Genomic DNA, 19,963 nt, shown 5'->3' with positions numbered 1-19,963 from the left:
ATAGATGTTACGACTCTATAATAGTCGTTACATCGTTATTAAATTAAAATTAATTTGATGTATTTGTTAAGCAATGAGCAAGAATAATCCCAGAAATAAGTTCTGATATGTCAAATTAATTTTACTGATACATCAAATTAATTTTAATTTAATAATGATGTAACGACTATTCCGTTAGTTATTTATATTCAACGATTAAAGTTATTGTTTTGTTACATTTTGTTACATGAAGAAGGCCACAGTAATGGCCGAAACGTTTGTTTATTGATTAGCTGTGTTGTTCAGAATATAATAAATGTAGCACAAATATCTAATTAGTTTACAAGTCCTTTATTTAAATTTTGTTTGATAAAATATTCATTTTTTGTATTTAATAAAAAAAACTTTTAGAAACTTGCATTTTTGCCATATATCCCAAAGGGATGAGTTATGTGACATTCATGGGTGAAACATACGCCTTATAAAAAATTACAAATAATGTTTATAAATAAGGTAATAAAATTTTATAATAAATTATAAAATGTGTGTAAGAAGTTTATTAAGATGTAAGAATGATAAACAAATTATAAAACTGAAAAATTTAAAAAAAAAATAGAAGAGCGATAGATCCATTAAAGATTATTGTTATACGATCCAAAAAAGAAGGAAAAAGAACACATAGGAGATTTCGAGTTTTACAAAGTGTCTGTACTATGGCATAAATTCCGCATGCTAACTTGCCGTATATCCTAAACAGGAGAGGGATCTACAAGATATTAAGTTAAACAAAAAATACAAGAGCTATGCACATAACAGAATAATTGCGAGCAAGTACCTTCATTCCTTCTATTTTTTCTGACGTGTGCGGCGTAAATACCCTAAAATACATATATTCCCTAATACATAATACACGGCGGAGTTATACCCTAATACATATATTCAGAAGCGCGCGTGCGAATATTTTCAAAAATATTCTGAGAGCAACATGCGTTTTTAGAAAATTTTCGGAAAGTATAGGTTTTGATAGCAATACGAGATTCAAATTGAAGAATAATAAACGTTTATTGAATATCATAAATTTGGATTACAGACGCGAATATGGAATATTATAAGAAATTCTCCGCTTAAGATGTTCGACAATATAGTTGCGTGCGTAGGTTTTTGGTAGATTGGATGGCGACATAAATTCGCCGGAAACTCTCCACAGCTGCCGGTGTAAGTTGATTTGACGCAAGGCTATAACCGCGTCTCGTATAGTAGTCACGGTGTTGTGCGAGCCAGAGTGACAAAGTGACGTAAATTCATGCCGTCGTATTGCCACGAAAACGTGCCGCCATCAGGCACAATGGCGTGTCTTGAGAGCCCGCGGGTTACGACGCGATGGATATGTCGTTAATAATTGCGAAAGCATCCGCCGTGAAAATTCAGACAAGCACGGAAATTCCCTTCTCGCAAAATTGCGTCGGGGATAAATTTGTCATGTACCGAGAGCATTTTACATAAAACAATACGTGTTTGTTAAAACCGCAGAGAAACACGGTAAGGAACAGAGAAAGAACAGAGGGCAAAGTAAAATTAAAAAACTTTATGAAAATTAATTAATTAGAATTGTCTAGAAAGTTGTTTAAGGGAAGGAAAACTTTCATGAAAGACTCTTTTTTTTACCGCTAAAGATAAGATACCGATAGAAATAAGATGAATATAAATTTTACCTATTTCTATTTATTATTATTTTGATAGCGTGTATGTGTGTGTGTGTGTGTGTGTGTGTGTATGATTGGTTTCTTTTCAATCTTTAGAATTGATATACCTACTCTCTAAATCTCATAGAGTGGTTTTGCCACTAATACAGAGTGATTGCGATAATCCAGAAGAGAGGGTTGTCACTCTAATTTGAGTAAATGCGGGCACTTATAAGATAGGAGTGAATTTTTCACTAAAATTTTTAGAGTGACCGCTCTAACGGAGTGATAAAGCTATAGTGAATCACGATTTACTAAAGACCGACTGATAAATGACTCTCTAACAGAGTGAAATTGTTCATTCAAAATTGTTGAGTGACATAATTCACTTCTATTGATACTGATCTGCTGCACTTGAGAAGAGTGATCTTTCACTCAAATGGAGTGCGATTTTACTCTAATTTATAGAGCACAATTTTACTGTTTCTTAAAGTGGCAAATCAGTCGAAGTGCACAAGCTCAATTTTCACTTTTTGTTACACTTACAGGGTAGACTTCCGAAAACGGCCCCCCTTCGATTTCGATGAAACTGTGTGAAAAGCTTCGTTTTGGGTTAAAATGAAAGCCCTTAAAAGGAATTTTGGCGACTCCTATGATAAAGCCATTTTTTTAGATAAAATGATAAAAAATATAGGAAAATCTTCGTAATTCTCTACAGGATGTTATAAATTGAATATATACTGTTTGTATTTAATGATTTAATGTTTTTATTATATACTTACAGCAGAATACATAAATAATATGCTTTGTAATATATTACACTTTCCGAGGTTCACGCACACCCCCCCCGTGCTTTCGGGGGAGGTGCGGTAGTCCCGAAATAGTTCACGCATACACTTTCCACGCGAACCGATGTTCACGCACACCCCCCCCGTGCTTTCGGGGGAGGTGCGGTAGTCCCGAAATAGTTCACGCATACACTTTCCACGCGAACCGAGATGTCACATGGGTTCGTGGCGCGCTTTACAAGCTTGTTTATATATATACATACTAGCTTCTGACCTTGATTATTTAAATACAAACAGTATATATTCAATTTATAACATCCTGTAGAATTATGAAGATTTTCCTATATTTTTTATCATTTTATCTAAAAAAATGGCCTTATCATAGGAGTCGCCAAAATTCCTTTTAAGGGCTTTCATTTTGACCCAAAACAAAGCTTTTCACAAAGTTTCATCAAAATCGGAGGGGGGCCGTTTTCGGAAGTTTATCCCACTTACATTTCACTCTTCGACTTTTAGCTAGTATATATATGTGTCTAAATTTATATTTTCCATTATTTTGTTCTAACCACACATTTTATTTTCATTATGTTTGAGTTACGAAACTTATATACCGTAAGACAAGAATTATAATTTAGAAAGAATTATAATTCTCAAACACATAATTGACTTGCAATATTCATCATACCCATTGCGGAAGCTGCATTTACGCGGTGATAGACCGTGCTGTTGCAGTTGCAGCAGCTGCTGCTGCTGCTGCTGCTGCTGCTGATGATGATGATGCTGGTGTTGGGTTGTCGATTTTGATGGGGTCTGATTGCCGGAGTTGCCGGCCATTCCCTCGAGACCCCTCGATAGCTTTAGCATCTCCGCGCCGAAAGCATGAAGGGCGGACATGGCCGAGGGTGGTGGCTCGCTCTCCTGTAGCCAGAGCTCGTGGGTGTCGAGGGTGGTCAGCTCGGTGTCGGTCGACGTGCCGGAGGTGTGTTGCGGCGTGCCGCCGCTGCCGCCCGAGCCCTTGTTCAAGAGGTATCTCTTCCAGGTGCCCCGTCGCTCGAGCCCTGCGCGAATTATCGGAGAACCAGGGATTTTAGCGATTAATCAGAAATTTCTTTCGATCGGGGAAGGAAGAATAATTCCGCTGATCTTCTATTTTATACGTGAATGAAGGGGAATTTGTTTTCTTTTTTATATCGGGATTCTAGCGACTTGGCGATTGGAGAGCTTCGGAAAATGCAGGATTTACTCTTCGTTCGAACGAAGGGGGATGCTCTTTTGTTGAAAAACGCGAGATTTCAGTAAATTTAGCGACTGAAGATATTGAAGATTGAATTTGTTTTTTTCTTCGATTTGAAGCTTTTTGAAGTGAATTAATGCGAGTGCTCTCTTCGCAAGAAGGTACTCAACCACTCTTTGTAAAGATACTTTGCAAAAATTTCTGTATTGTACCTACTCTGAAGTCTATGAATTATAGAATCGACAATGTTAAAAATGAATATTGATTGATTGAAAATAGGAGTTTTACAAATAAAGATAATTCTTTAAACAATTTATCTTATTTACTATTTTTTAGTAAAAAATTCTTATAAATTTAAAAGTATAGGTTCTTTTAAATTTCTTCTAAAAATTTTTTTTATAAAATAGTTTAATTTAAGTAAATTTTGTTTATTCTTTTTTTAATTTTGTTTTTTGAATTTATCTTTTCTTTTAAATTAACGGGATATTTTGAGTTTGTCGATAAGAGCTATTAACTTTTAATGAGGTACTTAAAGGATTTCTGTGTTATGTCCTGCAATCTTTCAATCCTTGCGGAATACTAAGTGCCCGTGAACGGGGTTCGCGCCCAACGGGGTATCGATTAATTTTCATATCGGCGAGTAGTCGGACGGGGCCTTCTTAGCATACTCTGCCGCATCCAAGATCTTTGCATAATGGCCGGCATTTGCATATCTCCGCTGTGGACGTCGACATGCTTCCGTTGACGTGCCGGCGAAATTTCTTGTCGCAAAGTGCTTTTAGACAGAAGCCTAGCCTAGTCCCTCGTATACCATCGATTCCGGGATCGATTTGACGCGAAAAAACGTACCGCGCGCTGACACCATTAATCAAACGACCATCGCCCACCGGGCATCTTCGATGTTGCATGCCGAATTATTTATACCGTAATGGCGAATTGCACACGCCAGAGATTCGCGAATGGATAATAGATTGCAATTGCCTAACTTGTGACGAGAAACAATTACGAAACCGCAAGAACTTTGCATTATCTCCGAAAAGTTCCCAAGAATTATCTGAGAAACATAAGTAGAAAGGTTTACTCTCTAAATCTCAGCAGAGTGGTTTCGCCACTAATATATTAGAGTGATTGTGATAGTCACTCCAAAAAAGAGGATTGTCACTCTATTTGAGGCTAAATGCGAGCACTCACTCATGAAGAAGAAACTGGTAGGAGTGAATTTTTCACTGAAATTTTTAGAGCGGCTGCTCCATCGGAGTGATAAAGCTATAATGAATCACGATTAACTAAAGATCGACTGATAAATGACTCTAAAGAGTGAAATTTTCCATTTAAAATTATTAAGTGACATAATCTATGAACACTGATTTACTGCACTCGAAAAGAGTGCCCTTTCACTTAAATGAAGCATGTGATTTTATTTCAATTTATATATTTATATATAGAGCGCAATTTTACTCTTTTTTAGAGTGGCGAATCACTCGAAGTGCACCAGCTAAATTTTCACTTTTCGTTACACTTGCATTTTACTTGTTTTGAATGATATTTCACTCTTCAACTTTTACAGATAATATAGAAAATTGTAATTAATCTACTTTTTCATTGTTTACATTTTTAAGTCAATATGTATGAGACAATATGTCTCGCGACTCTTATTTTCTTCAAAGCTGGCCAGAAAACTTTATCAAGAATGCGTTTTAAAATGCAATAATTGCGCAACGCAGTGTATAAAATAGCGCGATGCATTCCGCCGTGAAGTTGGTATGTAAATTCTGTTTGAGGCAGTAATCGGAGGGTTGCCCAGGTAAAATCAAAGCGACAATAGACGATGTGACTTCCGGCGAAACTTTCTGTCGCGGAAGAGAAAGGGAGACGGTAGGAGAGTTCTCTCCCTCGGAACATTTTGTTGAGGGGGACGAATTTGCGCCCAGCGTTCTCAGAAAACGTTTATGAGACGCCTGCAGACACACGGTATTCTTTGAAGTCTCGGAAGCCGACCGATAAATCGGAATAAATAATTTTTATCAGGCAGAGAAACTAAGTCGCAGTTTCCTCTGCTCGGCGCCTCGCTCATTTCCGAATAAAATGTATTCCCCGGGAAAAAAACTGGGAAGCACTGCCGTGCGGAAAGAGATAGAAAATTGGTGAGAAGGATACATTACCGTGTATTGTATTACATCTTGCATTTTTTATTAAGATTTGTTTTAATATATTTTTTTAAAACATTACATTTTAAGTTTATTCACTTTTATGGATTTAGAGAGAAAAATTTGCCAACAATGGAAAGTTGACAAGCAACAGGGTAACATTTGATGAACAATAGTCATGTTTTATTTTTTTATCATTGTCAAGTTGATGGGAAGAAAGCAGGAAATTGCAGGAGTAGTCCGTGAAATGATAAAAGTGTAGATGGAAGAGAAATACGTTTTAACCACTTGTGTTATTTAATTACGATTCTAAAAGCACTTCTACTGGTGAAAACTTGAAACATCAATGATTCGAACGTTTAAAAATTTAGAGAATGGAAAATTTGAGAAGAAGAAATCTAGAATTTCTTAAATATTTTATCGAATAAGTGTTCACGCAAGCTTTATTATATTTATGGATTCTGAAAAATTAAGATGGAATCTTTTAATAGTCATTTTTGCTAATCTTTGAAAAATTAAATTAAATATTTATACATTTTATCATATTTTATAAATATATGTATATTTAAGAATAAAAGGTCTAAAAAATTTTGTGTTTTGTTTTAAGTAAAATTGTGGCAAAGTAGAATCCGAATAGAAAATATTAAATGAGGCATTGAGGCAAGTATCTCATTGTCAGTAGCAAGAGGATATATCAATCGATATTAGGTTTTTAGGAATGGAAAAACAGGCTAGTGCATATTACACTAACCTGCCGCGGAGGGTGCACCCTGAGGGGCACCCTGATGAGGAGCACCCTGAGGGGCACCCAACCACCCTGATGACCAACCTGCTCCTGTCCCACCGATGTTCTGCTGTTGTTCCGCCAGTAATTTTACTGTCAACGCGTACGTTAGCAGCATCACTCCCAATGGGATATAGAAGCAAATTATGCTACCGATTAACTTATAGAGGGGATCGGGAATCTGGCAGGTTCCGTCCACCAGTACTGAATCATCTTCCTGAAACAGAATAAGAAAATAGATCTATTAATTACTGTTTGATATTAATTCACATAAATATTCGAGCGTACCAGAGGCGTAGCGACGCTATTAACTTAACATTAAATTATTATCAATTAATTATTATGTAATTAGAATTTATGAACGTACATCCATTTAAATACCGCAATCTTTTAAGTACCGTACTGCAACACATTATTTTATTGATGGTATATGAAAGAATTAATGGTTTATTAAATTTAATATTGACGACTCTCAACGAAAGGTGATTAATTCTTTATTAAAATTTATTCCAAAATTGCGATTATTAAAAATGTAATAAATGGATTAATTATAAAACTTATTTGATTAAGAAGCATGATGAAAAGAATCATAATTGTATTTATAAAGTAAATATAAAAATTTTGACAATAATATTTAATTTAAAAAATTTAAAAACAAGATCCCCCGAAGAAGAAATAGAAAATAAAATTGATAAAAGGAATTGATAAATATATAATATTAACTTAAATTATAATATGCCAATGGTAAATATAAAAAAATTATAAAAAATATGTTATAGCAATCATACTATTATATAAAACCCGACTGTTTGTCTGTCCGTCCGTCCGTCTGTCCGCGAACTACTCATTCGTTAATGTACCGAATTTTTACCAAAAGTATATGAAACAAGGGTAGAATTTCCCGGGGAGTGCCATGATGTGTATAGTATTTCGTTACCGATTTTCTGGAAATCGGTTTTTCTAATTTCTTCAATTTTTCGGGAAATAATTGACCGAATCTCAAAGAATTGGGTATGAAACAGGGGTAGAATTTTCCGGGGAGTGCTATAAAGTGTATAATTTTTCGTTACCGATCTTTTTGGAAGCCGGTATTAGAAATTTTTCCAATTTTTCGGGAATTAATTGACCAAATCGCAAAGAATTATATATGAAGTAGAGGTAGAATTTTACGGGGAGCGTCATGATGTGTAACAGTTTTTGTTACCGATTTGTTTGGAAACCGGTTTTTTAATTTTTCCAATTTTTAGGGAAATAATTGACTGAATCTCAAAGAATTATACATGAAGTAGGGGTGGAATTTCCCGGGGAGTGCTATAAAGTGTACTATTTTTTGTTACCGATCTTTTTGAAAACCGGTTCCAAATGACCGAATCTCAAAGAATTGTATATAAAGTAGGGGTTGAGTTTCCCGGGGAGTGCCATAAAGTGTATAGTTTTTCATTACCGATTTTCTGGAAACCGATTTTTTTAATTTTTCTAATTTTTCGGCAAATAATCGACCGAATTCGGGAAATAATCGATTAAATTTCAAATAATTGTATATGAAACAGGGGTAGAATTTCCCGGGGAGTGCCATAAAGTGTATAGTTTTTGTTACCGATTGTTTGGAAACCGATTTTTTAAATTTCTTTAACTTTTCGGGAAATAATCGACCGAATCTCAAAGAATTATATATGAAACAGGGGTAGAATTTTCCAGGGAGTGCTGTAAAGTGTATAATTTTTTGTTACCAATTTTTTTGGAAGCCGGTATTAAAAATTTTTCCAATTTTTCAGGAATTAATTGACCAAATCGCAAAGAATTATATATGAAGTAGAGGTAGAATTTTACGGGGAGCGTCATGATGTGTAATAGTTTTTGTTACTAATCTGTTTGGAAACCGGTTTTTTAATTTTTCCAATTTTTATGGAAATAATTGATTGAATCTTAAAGAATTATACATGAAGTAGGGGTAGAATTTTCCGGGGAGTTCTATAAAGTGTACTATTTTTGTTACCAATCTTTTTGAAAACCGGTTCCAAATGACCGAATCTCAAAGAATTGTATATAAAGTAGGGGTTGAATTTCCCGGGGAGTGCCATAAAGTGTATAGTTTTTCATTACCGATTTTCTGGAAACCGATTTTTTTAATTTTTCTAATTTTTCGGCAAATAATCGACCGAATTCGGAAAATAATCGATTAAATTTCAAATAATTGTATATGAAACAGGGGTAGAATTTCCCGGGGAGTGCCATAAAGTGTATAGTTTTTTGTTACCGATTGTTTGGAAACCGATTTTTTAAATTTCTTTAACTTTTCGGGAAATAATCGACCGAATCTCAAAGAATTATATATGAAACAGGGGTAGAATTTTCCGGGGAGTGCTGTAAAGTGTATAATTTTTTGTTACCGATCTTTTTTGAAGCTGGTACCGAAATTTTCGATTTTTTTGAAACAAGTTTTTCTAATTTTTCCAATTTTTTGGGAAATAATTGACCGAATCTCAAAGAATTATATATGAAACAGGGGTAGAATTTTTTGGGGAGTGCTATAAAGTGTATAATTTTTTGTTACCGATTTTTTTGGAAGCCGGTTACAAAATTTTTTCAATTTTTTCGGAAATTAATTGACCAAAACTCAAAGAATTAATATATGAAGTAGGGGTAGAATTTCCCGGGGATTGCCATAAAGTGTATAATTTTTCGTTACCAATTTTGGGGGAAATCGGTATCAGAAAATTTTCCAATTTTTCGGTAATTAATTGACCGAATCTCAAAGAATTGTATATGAAGTAGAGGTATAATTTTTTGGGGTGTGCTATAAAGTGTATTATTTTTTGTTACCGATTTTTTTGGAAACCGGTTCAGAATTTTTTGTTACCGATTTTTTTGGATACTGGTTACAAAGTTTTTTCAATTTTTCTGGAATTAATTCACCGAATCTTAAAGAATTATGTATGAAATAAGGGTAGAAAAAACTAAAAAATGTAATAGAATTAAAAAAATTGCTAATGAAAAAGGGGTTTCCATTTTGTTTAAAAAAATGTACGTGATTGTTCTAATTTCCTCAAATTTTGAGATATCAAGCTGAATTTTTTAAGATAATTTTGCGTTACTTTTTTAAAAACAATGCCCAAATTTTCCTAATTTTTTGGGGATGGTAAAGATGTGTATAATTTTTCATAATCGATGTTTTGAAAACTGGTTTTAAAACTTTATAATTTTTTGAGAATGGCTACGATGAGTTTATAGAAAAATTGCTAATAATAAAGGGGTTTCCGATTTCTGCTCCAATTTCCGTAAATTTTGGGATATCAAGCTGAATTTTTTTATGGATAATTTTTATAGATAATTTTTCGTTACTGATTTTTTTAGAAATTGGTTACGAAACTTTTCTAATTTCTCGGAAGTTAATTGACCGAATGTCAAAAAATTGTATATGAAATAAGGTAGAATTTCCTGGGGTTTGCTATAAAGTGTAATTTTTTGTTACCGATTTTTTGGGAAACCAATTACAAAATTTTTTCAATTTTTCGGCAATTAATTGACCGAATCTTAAAAAATTACTTATGAAATAGAGGTAAAAATTTCCCGGGGATTGCTATAAAGTGTATAATTTTTTGTTATCGATTTTTTTGGAAACCGGTTACAAAATTTTTCTAATTTTTCGGGAATTAATTGACACCGAATCTTAAAGAATTATATTATAAAATAAAAGTCGTGTTAAAATTTTTTTAATTTTTGGAGGATGTTTAATTTTTTATTAATGGATAATTTTTCATTAATGAATTGTTTTTATTGAAATCGGTGCCAAAATTTTTCTAATTTTTTGATGATTTTGAAAAGAAAAAATAAATAGGAAGAAAATAAAAAAGAGTTAATAATGGCGGGTCAACGGAGGGTGAAAACGCGCGAGGCGCGAGCAAAAATAAAATTTAAAGACTAATATAAGGGATTACATTTTTGAAATATTTGACAATATGCTAATCTGCATCTATAATATTATTTTTTATTTTTTATTTAAAAAAAAATCGAAGATGTAGGTTAGAGTTCGAGGAGAAAGAATATCAAAGGTGTTCCTAATTAATGAGTGAGTTTGGGGAGAGGGGAATAGAGTTAGTAATATTGAGCATGATACAAATGTCACAAATCAACAAGTCTGAGCGAAAAATGAGAATTGCGATTCTCTTATATGTTCCAGGACTCCGGAGCAATGCCCTAGTGTGGTGTCCCTCTTAGCGGAAAGCTATAATCCTCATGTGCGGTATGGCGCAGCGATGGCTTTGGGTATCGCCTGCGCGGGTACCGGCCTGAAGGAAGCTATCGCTCTATTGGACCCAATGACTAATGATCCTGTGAATTTTGTCAGGCAAGGTGCGCTGATCGCATCTGCCATGATTTTGATCCAGCAGACGGAATCCACGTGTGCCCGTGTTAAAGATTTTAGAGCATTATACGCTAAGGTCGTCGTGGACAAACACGAGGACGTGATGGCCAAGTTTGGAGCAATTTTGGCGCAAGGGATCATCGACGCCGGTGAGTTTCTTCAGATTTTTTTGCATATTTCAATTTTAACTATAAATATTTTGACAAGTCTGCAATTGATTTTTTCTAAAAAATTGAAATTGAATTATCCCCTGTATTCTGATCTATGGAATGTATAAACTTTTTTGAAATTTGTAGAGGTACTAGTATTTACATATAAAACGTGCTTTTAAATTTCTTAATTTTTAGAATTTAGTTTTTTTTTATTACTTATGATAGATTCATTAAATTTTTACATTTTTATTAATTTTTTAAACAATTTGCAATTTTCTAATTTTTGAAACACAAATTCTTGTATTCTAAATTTCTAAAAGTGCTTTTGCGAGATTTTTTACACGTGAAAATGCGAACTTTTGCACTTTTATCGCTTTGAGATTTTAATAACTTGAATCGTGAAAGAAATAAAATTATAAACGAAAAGAGCCAGCTGCGAAGTGAGACGAACGAATTTCCGTCTTTTCGTAGGTGGTCGTAACGTAACTGTATCTCTGCAATCGCGTACGGGACATACGAACATGCTGGCGGTGGTCGGTGCTCTGGTATTCACTCAATACTGGTACTGGTTCCCACTTGCGCATTGCTTGGCTCTGGCTTTTACGCCGACGTGTTTGATCGCCCTGAACGCTCAGCTAAAGATGCCCAAATTGGAGATTAAATCAAATGCCAGGCCAAGTATGTATGCTTATCCCGCGCCTCTCGAAGAGAAGAAGAGGGAGGAACGAGAGAAGGTTACGACCGCCGTTCTTAGTATCGCGGCTCGTGCCAGAAGACGCGAGACTGAAAGGAAAGCCAGGGACTCTCATGAAAAGATGGAAGTGGTAAGTTAAAGGAGAAATCAAGAAATGCCAGAGGGAATGTCAGGAAAAATGTTCTCTTGTATAATCCGGCGTTAAATCAAATTTAACGAGAAAAATAGCGAGAAGTAATTATCGAGAATGTTCAAATCCGATATACACCTTTTTAAGCCTGAATTATGTGTATCATTGATATCTTGAAGTATTTACTTGTCGCGATCAATTTGGTAAAAATTTATTTTTAAATTATTTTTACTTGTATTTAATAACTTTTAATTTAATTGAGTTTTTATTGAAAGTGAGTTTTATCAAATGTAAAAAATGGTAAAAAAATTATTATTTTTTAAATAGAAAACAATAATTGCATTATTATATTCCTGCTATTTTATTCTCATTGACTAGACTAATGTGAATGTTCTTTTTTTGATAAATGTCGGAAAGTTTTAATGAAAGACGTCCTAGCAATGTAATTTTGTTATTGAGACTTGATGCTAAAATAGTGAATCAGTTGAATTATTGAGTCTTGAAAATTTTAGAATTTTTCAATTCTTGAATCTTTTTTATAATTTTTACAATTATTGCGTTTTTATATCTAGGGATTTTAAAATACTTGAATTTGTCTGGCTTTTTGACTTTTAGGATCACTTGAAATAGAAGTAGGTACTTTTTAAATATTCAGTATCTTGAGTTTTTTAACGTTTTTTAGAAAGCATTTAAATTTTTTGATACATAAATTAAATTTTTTAAGTTTTGTTAGTTTAAACTCCTGCATTTTGACATATTTAGATTCACGTTAAAATTTTTGATATTTTGAATGTTTTAAATTCTCGAATATTTAAATTATTAAATTCATGGATTATACAACTTGTATTTGTTTATTAAATTCTTGTTTAAAAATTTATAAATGGTTCAATTTAAATTTATATATACTAGACATCACAGACGCGCGCTACGTGCGCGCTATTTAACAACAGATACACAACTGTCAAAATTATGCTATGACAGACGCTCACAAAGTTAGCGCAGTGAGATAATCAATCAGCATCGCGGAAAAGAGTCAACAATAAACTTCGAGACTTTCGAGAAGACTTCGAGAGATGCGAGTATTGATTTAACATGCCTTTTTTACAATTATTTTATACTAGACATTATAGACGCGCGCTTCGCGCGCGCTGTTTAACTTTAACATTATGCTATTACTATTACACTATTAACCCTTGATACACACAACTGTCAAAATATACAATGACAGTTGCAAATGAAGTAAGCGCAGCAAGAGAACCAATCGGCATCGCGGAAAAGTGACAACAATACCTACGACATGCACTTTTTAGAAGAGGAGTCACTATAATTACCTATCTTTGATCCGCTGATATTTTGCGTGGCACTTCGATCCTTGCGTGACGCGACCAAAATTCAGAATTAAACGATTTTATATTTATAATAATGATGAGAGATCACATTAATAATAATATTAACCTTGCGACACGACGCGGGACGATTAACCTCGCGACACGACGCGAGCTGTCACATCACGACACACACGACGCACTACACGCACGAAACTCGCCACTCCGCAATGACAGTCCCTCACGGGATGAAGCAAGCTACGGCGCGGCAATCAATCGAGATAACCAATCGGCATCGCGGAAAAGAGGCTTTAATTTTTCGATACAAACGAAATTTACTCAGTTTACACGCCTTTTTTAAAAGTGGAACTAGACACTACAGACGCGCGCTTCGCGCGCGCTATTTAGCTTTAACATTATGCTATTACTATTACACTATTAACTCTTGATACACACAACTGTCAAAATATACAATGACAGCTGCAAATGAAGTAAGCGCAGCAAGAGAACCAACGGCATCGCGGAAAAGTGACATAATATTAACCTCGCGACACGACGCGGGACGATTAACCTCGCGACAGTCGCGACACGACGCGAGCTGTCACATCACGACACACACGACGCACTACACGCACTAAACTCGCCACAATCCGCGATGACAGTCCCTCACGGGATGAAGCAAGCTACGGCGCGGCAATCACTCGAGATAACCAATCGACATCGCGGAAAAGAGGCAACAATAATTTCGATACAAACGCAATTCACTCAGTTAACACGCCTTTTTTAAAAGTGGAGACTAGACATCACAGACGCGCTATTTAGCTTTAATATTATATACACACAACTGTCAAAATATGCTATGACAGCCGCTCACGAAGTTAGCGCAGCAACAGAATCAATCAGCAATCTGAGCAATCAGCATCGCGGAAAAGAGCCAACAAAGCAATTCGAGACTTTCGAGAAGACTTTGAGAGATGCGAGTATCGATTTAACATGCCTTTTTTTTAGAAAGGATTATTAGATTAGATTAGATAGATTAGATATATATTTTTATATTTGCACATTTTGTTTTATTTTGATGCGCATTTACTTGCGTAATGATATGATGTACATTGCGTGTTAATATAAATTTTGTTTTTACTTCTTAAAAATGTATTAAGCCTCAAGTTTCAATTACAATAAACAAGAATAGAATTCTGCGCATTTTTTTTTATGAAAAAGATTGTTGTACAAAATAATTTATTAAGATTTTTTCTATTCTGGGACTTTATGATGAACGTGGTAATTTATTATATAACAAATTTATGACAAATGAAAGGACACGTTAATAGATTTCAAACACTCGCCCACATAAGAAAAGACAAACTAAACAAAAATTGCAGGATCCGCCGTCGGAGACGAAAGAGCTTCATGAGGTAAAGGAAGCTGCGTCGTCTTCAAAGGAGAAGGATGACAAGAAGAAGGACGAGAAAGAGACTAAGGAAACCAAGGAAACCAAGGAGAAACCCGAGAAAAAAGTAGTAAAAGACGATGAAAAGGAGAAGAAGGAGCCCGAGCCGAGTTTCGAGATCCTCCAGAATCCTGCGCGTGTTCTGCGCCAGCAATTGAAGGTCATACAGCTGGTTGAAGGCAGCCATTATACTTCTGTTAAGGATCTTCAGATCGGCGGCATCGTCATGGTTAAGCACACGCAGACGGACACCGAGGAGGAACTCGTTGAGCCCGTCGCCGGTGAGTGATTGATCCTGTATTCGCTGATTAAAGAGCTCAAAACTTTCTTTCAGAAATTGGTCTCGTCGAAAAAGTATAATTTATATTTATCTGACAATGAGAATGATTGAATTGGAAATTTCGCGATAGTGAAGCAACACAGTTCTTGAAATATAATTTTATTTATACGATATTCATGAATTTATAGGCATAAATTTCAAGATATTTATTAATTACTTGGTTTTCAGATTAAACTTTATTTTTTATTCGCATACATGTTATTTATTGATTTATATACTGTCGAAGATTTAAGATTTTACGCATAATCTGTAATATATTTTTGATATTGATTGTTTACAAAAGGAGATAAATTTTTTCACAAAAACGCAATTATTATAAATAAACGGTCCAATTCGATCCGTTACTTTTGGAGTGTCAAGTATGCTCGAAGAGCGTGCGCTTGAGTACTTCCGGTTTGTTTCAGCTTTCGGACCGAAGCCGGAAGAAGAGAAGGAAGCCGAACCACCCGAACCCTTTGAGTATACCGAGGATTAAAGGCCGGAAACACGCGTCAGCCCGTTCCGTTATCCTGTCATCCGCCATCGCGATGGCATCGCAATACGCTCGTCGTCACCTTTCGTTAATAACCTCACGCCTCTTTTTTATATTCGGCTTTCCTTGCGTGTCTATTTAATCAGCGGAATACTCTGCCAGCTGTAATAAAGCTGTTGTGTCAGACCTACTCAGTGTTATCAGTCTCCCGCCTTACAACTCTTTAATTAGGTTTCTAAGCAGAATCAAGAAGATTAATGAACATCTCGCCAATTTAGTTATTTACGAAGCCGTGAATAGTAATATTTATGGAATAGTGCGAACGTATTTAATTTTTTTTTATTCAAGAGATTAATTTTTATTAACAAAAATAAATAGAGAGAAAGATCGGAATACGATGAAAATAATTCATACATTGCTGCGCAATGATTGTAAATACTTTGATAATTCCTTTTCTCATGAGTTTTTTTATTTCCTACATATACGTTATGTATCAATAAATTACATTTTTATAGACAAATAATTGTGTTATTTCTATATTTCTGATTAAAGTTTTAATCATTAACACTAAATTTTTATATATATCAATTTTTTTCTAATCAACGAAATATTGCAAATTTTAATAAAATATTATTACATCAAAGAGATACTTATTGTTTTACTAGTCATCCATTTTATATTCCTTTAATTAAGCAAAGAATTAGGAAAACATGTTAATGAAGTTTGCAATTTTTATTATTTATGGATTTTTCTAGAGGGAAAAAAATATTAATGAACCGATATGTGTATTTTATTTCGTTCATTTGTAGGAAAAAATCACAATCAACTTTTATTAAAAATATTTGTTTTTTATTCTTGCAATTACGCTGAAATAATAATTTCTTACAGGGCGTGGTGCCAGTAAATAAATAGACTGTCGGCACTTGTCTGTAACTTGTTATTTTCTGTAAACAACTGATTAATAATTTAGACTTGCGGAGATGATCATGGAGTTATCCTTACACGTCCGCTCGAGCACTTTATTTCAAAAGTTAGCGCGGAGTATACGCGAGACAATACACTCCATAATTCATCGTTGCTTATCGTTAAAGTTTGACGCGAGGCTCGCGGGTCACCCCGTAGACATGAATCTTCCTTGAAATACGCTTCCGCTTTTAGTCTCTGTCGACTCCGTCGTCCGTAATAGTCAGCTCGTGTTCCGTTTTCGCGGCGCGCAGCGCGCGGCGATCGCCTTGATCGAGCGCGGGTCATAACGCCCGTCGGTGAGCGCGGGGGAGGAAGGAAACGGGAAAAAGATGAGGAAATAGACGCTCCCTCATTGCAAGATCGCACCCCACGCACGTGTACATTCGCCACACGTGTTCCCAGAAGGTGCGAATTTCGCTCGACGTCAGTCGATAGCACTCCACTCGACATAGGGTCTCCGAGGAATGGAGAGCGGCTCGGAGATGACGTCGCCGCATCATTTAATTTTCCATGTAGGTTTTTCGATATAAGAAGGAAGTTGAGAAACCGAGAAATCAAGGATTTTCTACTTTTGTTATGAAATTGACGATAAAAATGTTCCAGAAAATTTGGATTTAAAAATGACAAAATTTCCCGAAAACGTCTAAATTATAGGAATGAAAATGTTCAGAATCTGAAAAGTTAATACGTCAAAAATCATACTTAAAAAATTGTGACACCAAGTCGATATAAAAATAAAGAGATTATGTTAATTTTACAAACTTCGGAATTGTGACTTTCAATTTCACAAAAATTCTAAAATTTATGATCGACGATAAAAATGTTTCAGGGGAAATCTGGATTTGGAAATGACAAAATCTCTCGAAAAGTGTCAATTATAGAAATAAAAATATTCAGAGTCCGAAAAGTTGATATGTGAAAAATCAGAATAAATTTGTGATACCAAGTCTCTAAAAAAATAAAAAGATTGTGTCAATTTCACAAACTTCGAAATGTTGACATTCAATTTCACGGAAAATCTGAAATTTATGTCCAGAAATGTCCCGATGGAGAAAATGGAGATATCCAGGATGTGTGTGTGGTAAAAATTTTACGTACCGTGAAGACTTTTTTTTATCTATGTCTATATTTTCTCCACTTTTTTTTCAAGGTCTAGATCTTAGATTGATGCGTAATTTAAAGCAAATGATTTTACAACGCGGGAAAAAACGCGGAATATGCGAGGCATGTGTACAATCGTATGGGATATATTTTTGTCGCCTGACAGAACAAATTACACTTCGGGTGTTGGATGGAATTTTGAATGAGTACATACATGGCGGCCGCAAAATTTGGATCAATACCCAAGTAAGGCTTGAAACGCGCTGGTATGGTGTTGTAAAGTTGCTGAAACTCGTCCGACAAACTCTCGTCGATGCGGCGATGCTCGTCGTTTCGTCGTCTCGCCCCGTCCCGTCTCGTCTCTCTCTTTCTCTCGCGCGTTGTGAAACGAAAGTAGTTTGCACATTTGTAAGAGCAGTTTGCAAGCCGAGGCAGCTTCTACGACGATGAATACACCCAGGGTAAGAAAATAACCTGTTAGACGTGTACACATTACATCCATCCCTTGAAAACCCATAACGCCGGTATTTTCCACCGGAATTTGCTGTCATGTTTACATTCGCGAAAATTAAAGGCGACATGTATAATTACTTTGTTGTCGCGCGCAGCTACTAGGTTCTCCACTGTGCGCCATTATTCTTTTACGTCGCTTAAACACTTTGGACGTAAATGTAGAACATAAAAATAAAAACGAATATATGTAACAGCAATAAAAAATAAACTGAAGATAAAACAAGTTTTATGTGTACATTCAGCTGTAAAATAAATTACAGCGAATGAAATTGTACAAGTGGCGTGCAATTCTTCGAAATGCGTGTTGCGTGTTCGCTGGTGTTATTTAGCAATGACGAAGCTTCGGGATTTGGACGGTGACATTTAACGCGATTTTCGGGGACGGTTGTGGCGTAAAGCCGCATTGAAACGACGGCTGGTTGAAGGGCTAGTTTCGGGGATTTACGAGGGGGGCGTACGCCGAAAACAACGGACAACTGTTTCATAATATAACGTCGCTTCATCTCGTGCCGTTAATTTCACTCGGGCGAGAGAATATCGCGCCACCGCGGCCTCCTCCTTTCCGGACGGGACCGCCGCCGCCCGATGAAAAACGGGCGCCGCGATGTGTAGTCCTGTATAAATCCATCCTGCTCTTATCTTGCATCGAGAATGATCGATGAGCAACGCTTCCCGCAAACGGCGATAAACTTTCGATTATCGAGATTCGCGTCTGCCACCTGAGAAGGATATTTTACGTGGTGATACCGCGCAATCTTTCGATCGTTACGGAAAATTGAGTAGCATATTGGCGGAGCAGAGTGTAGCAAAAAATTATCGCGTGTTATATGTTTATGTAGGCGGGGAAAGATACACTCCCGGTTCTTCCAGTTTACAGTAAGTATAGCTTACTTTATTTCAGACGTTCTTACAACTTTAATCGCTGTGGAATCGGTCGCGTCCGCTCCGGTCGAAAGCCAGACCCGCTCTGCCCGAGCGGAAGAGAACGGTGGTATTACCACCGTGCGTGGTAAGGCACGCATTGTGCACGCGTGGTGCGTGGTTCATGTCTGTCGAACGCGCGCTTCTGAATACGCGCGTATACGAACTGATCAACAACCACACTTTGATGGTATCCACCGTACATACCGATCTATCCATAACACCCCCTTTCCTTAACGAAAGAAACTATGGACGCAACCAAAAGAACTTTAGTGTGTTACGTAATCTCCGTATCTGTTGGTCGGCGTCCTAGTTCTTTGTGACCTGCTGCGTAATTCCGGTGTGTTAAATGGTCCTTGGTTAGCTACCACTTGTAGTCTTTGAGGCTCTATCCTGATTTGCTCATCCGCGTTATAACTTACGTATCTACTTTCATCGCTATTACTAATGCGTGGGGTCTGTTCTCCAATCTGTCGTATCTGATTTGTATGACGTCTCCAAATTCGGCCATCATCCAAAAGTATCAAATAGTGTAATTTCCCTACGCGTTTCTTGATTTTTCCGAAAAACCATTTATCTCTTAACTGGTAATTTCGGCAGCTAACTCTTTCTCCCTCTTGAAACTCCCTGTACTGTTTGTTGTTCGACGTATGTATTGTCCCGTTACTATTTGTAGGCTTCATTATATCTAACGCACATCTTTATTTTTCGGTTAAACATTAGTTCGGCGGGTGAAATTCCTGTTGTACAGTGCGGTGTAATACGGTATTGCATAAGTATACGTTGTAACGCTACTTCTAATCCTATCTTACATGTATTTAGGTTTAAAAGAGATTTTTTTTATGGTTTGTACGAAGCGTTCCGCCTGTCCATTTGTGGCTGGATTGTAAGGTGCTGTTATACTTTATGTTTTATGCCA

At 35.8% G+C, this 19,963-nt stretch overlaps 2 protein-coding genes across 9 annotated transcripts in view; one reads left to right on the top strand and one right to left on the bottom strand.

Moving 5' to 3' along the window:
- The window catches only part of Rpn2 (Regulatory particle non-ATPase 2), a 62,557-nt gene extending 46,824 nt beyond the window's left edge, over positions 1–15,733 (top strand). The window contains exons 11-14 of the mRNA XM_077420953.1: positions 10,795–11,129; positions 11,604–11,956; positions 14,664–15,012; positions 15,476–15,733. Coding sequence (XP_077277079.1) covers positions 10,795–11,129; positions 11,604–11,956; positions 14,664–15,012; positions 15,476–15,546 — 1,108 coding nt within the window. The 3' untranslated portion in view covers positions 15,547–15,733. The remainder of the gene's footprint in view (positions 1–10,794; positions 11,130–11,603; positions 11,957–14,663; positions 15,013–15,475) is intronic.
- 5-ht2b (5-hydroxytryptamine receptor 2B) overlaps positions 1–19,963 on the bottom strand; it is a 100,925-nt gene that overhangs the window by 14,411 nt on the left and 66,551 nt on the right. For 7 of the 8 annotated variants that reach the window (XM_077420954.1, XM_077420961.1, XM_077420956.1 and 4 more), the window contains 2 exons: positions 6,582–6,831; positions 3,135–3,507 (listed from right to left, as the gene is read on the bottom strand). In XM_077420954.1, coding sequence (XP_077277080.1) covers positions 3,135–3,507; positions 6,582–6,831 — 623 coding nt within the window. The remainder of the gene's footprint in view (positions 1–3,134; positions 3,508–6,581; positions 6,832–19,963) is intronic. The other variant, XM_077420962.1, reaches the window with a different exon arrangement.

This window comes from Temnothorax americanus, unplaced genomic scaffold (genome assembly GCF_048541705.1).
Source record: "Temnothorax americanus isolate GAGA-0224 unplaced genomic scaffold, ASM4854170v1 Scaffold63, whole genome shotgun sequence".
Lineage (NCBI taxonomy): Eukaryota > Metazoa > Arthropoda > Insecta > Hymenoptera > Formicidae > Temnothorax > Temnothorax americanus.
This window is presented reverse-complemented; position numbering and strand designations above follow the sequence as displayed.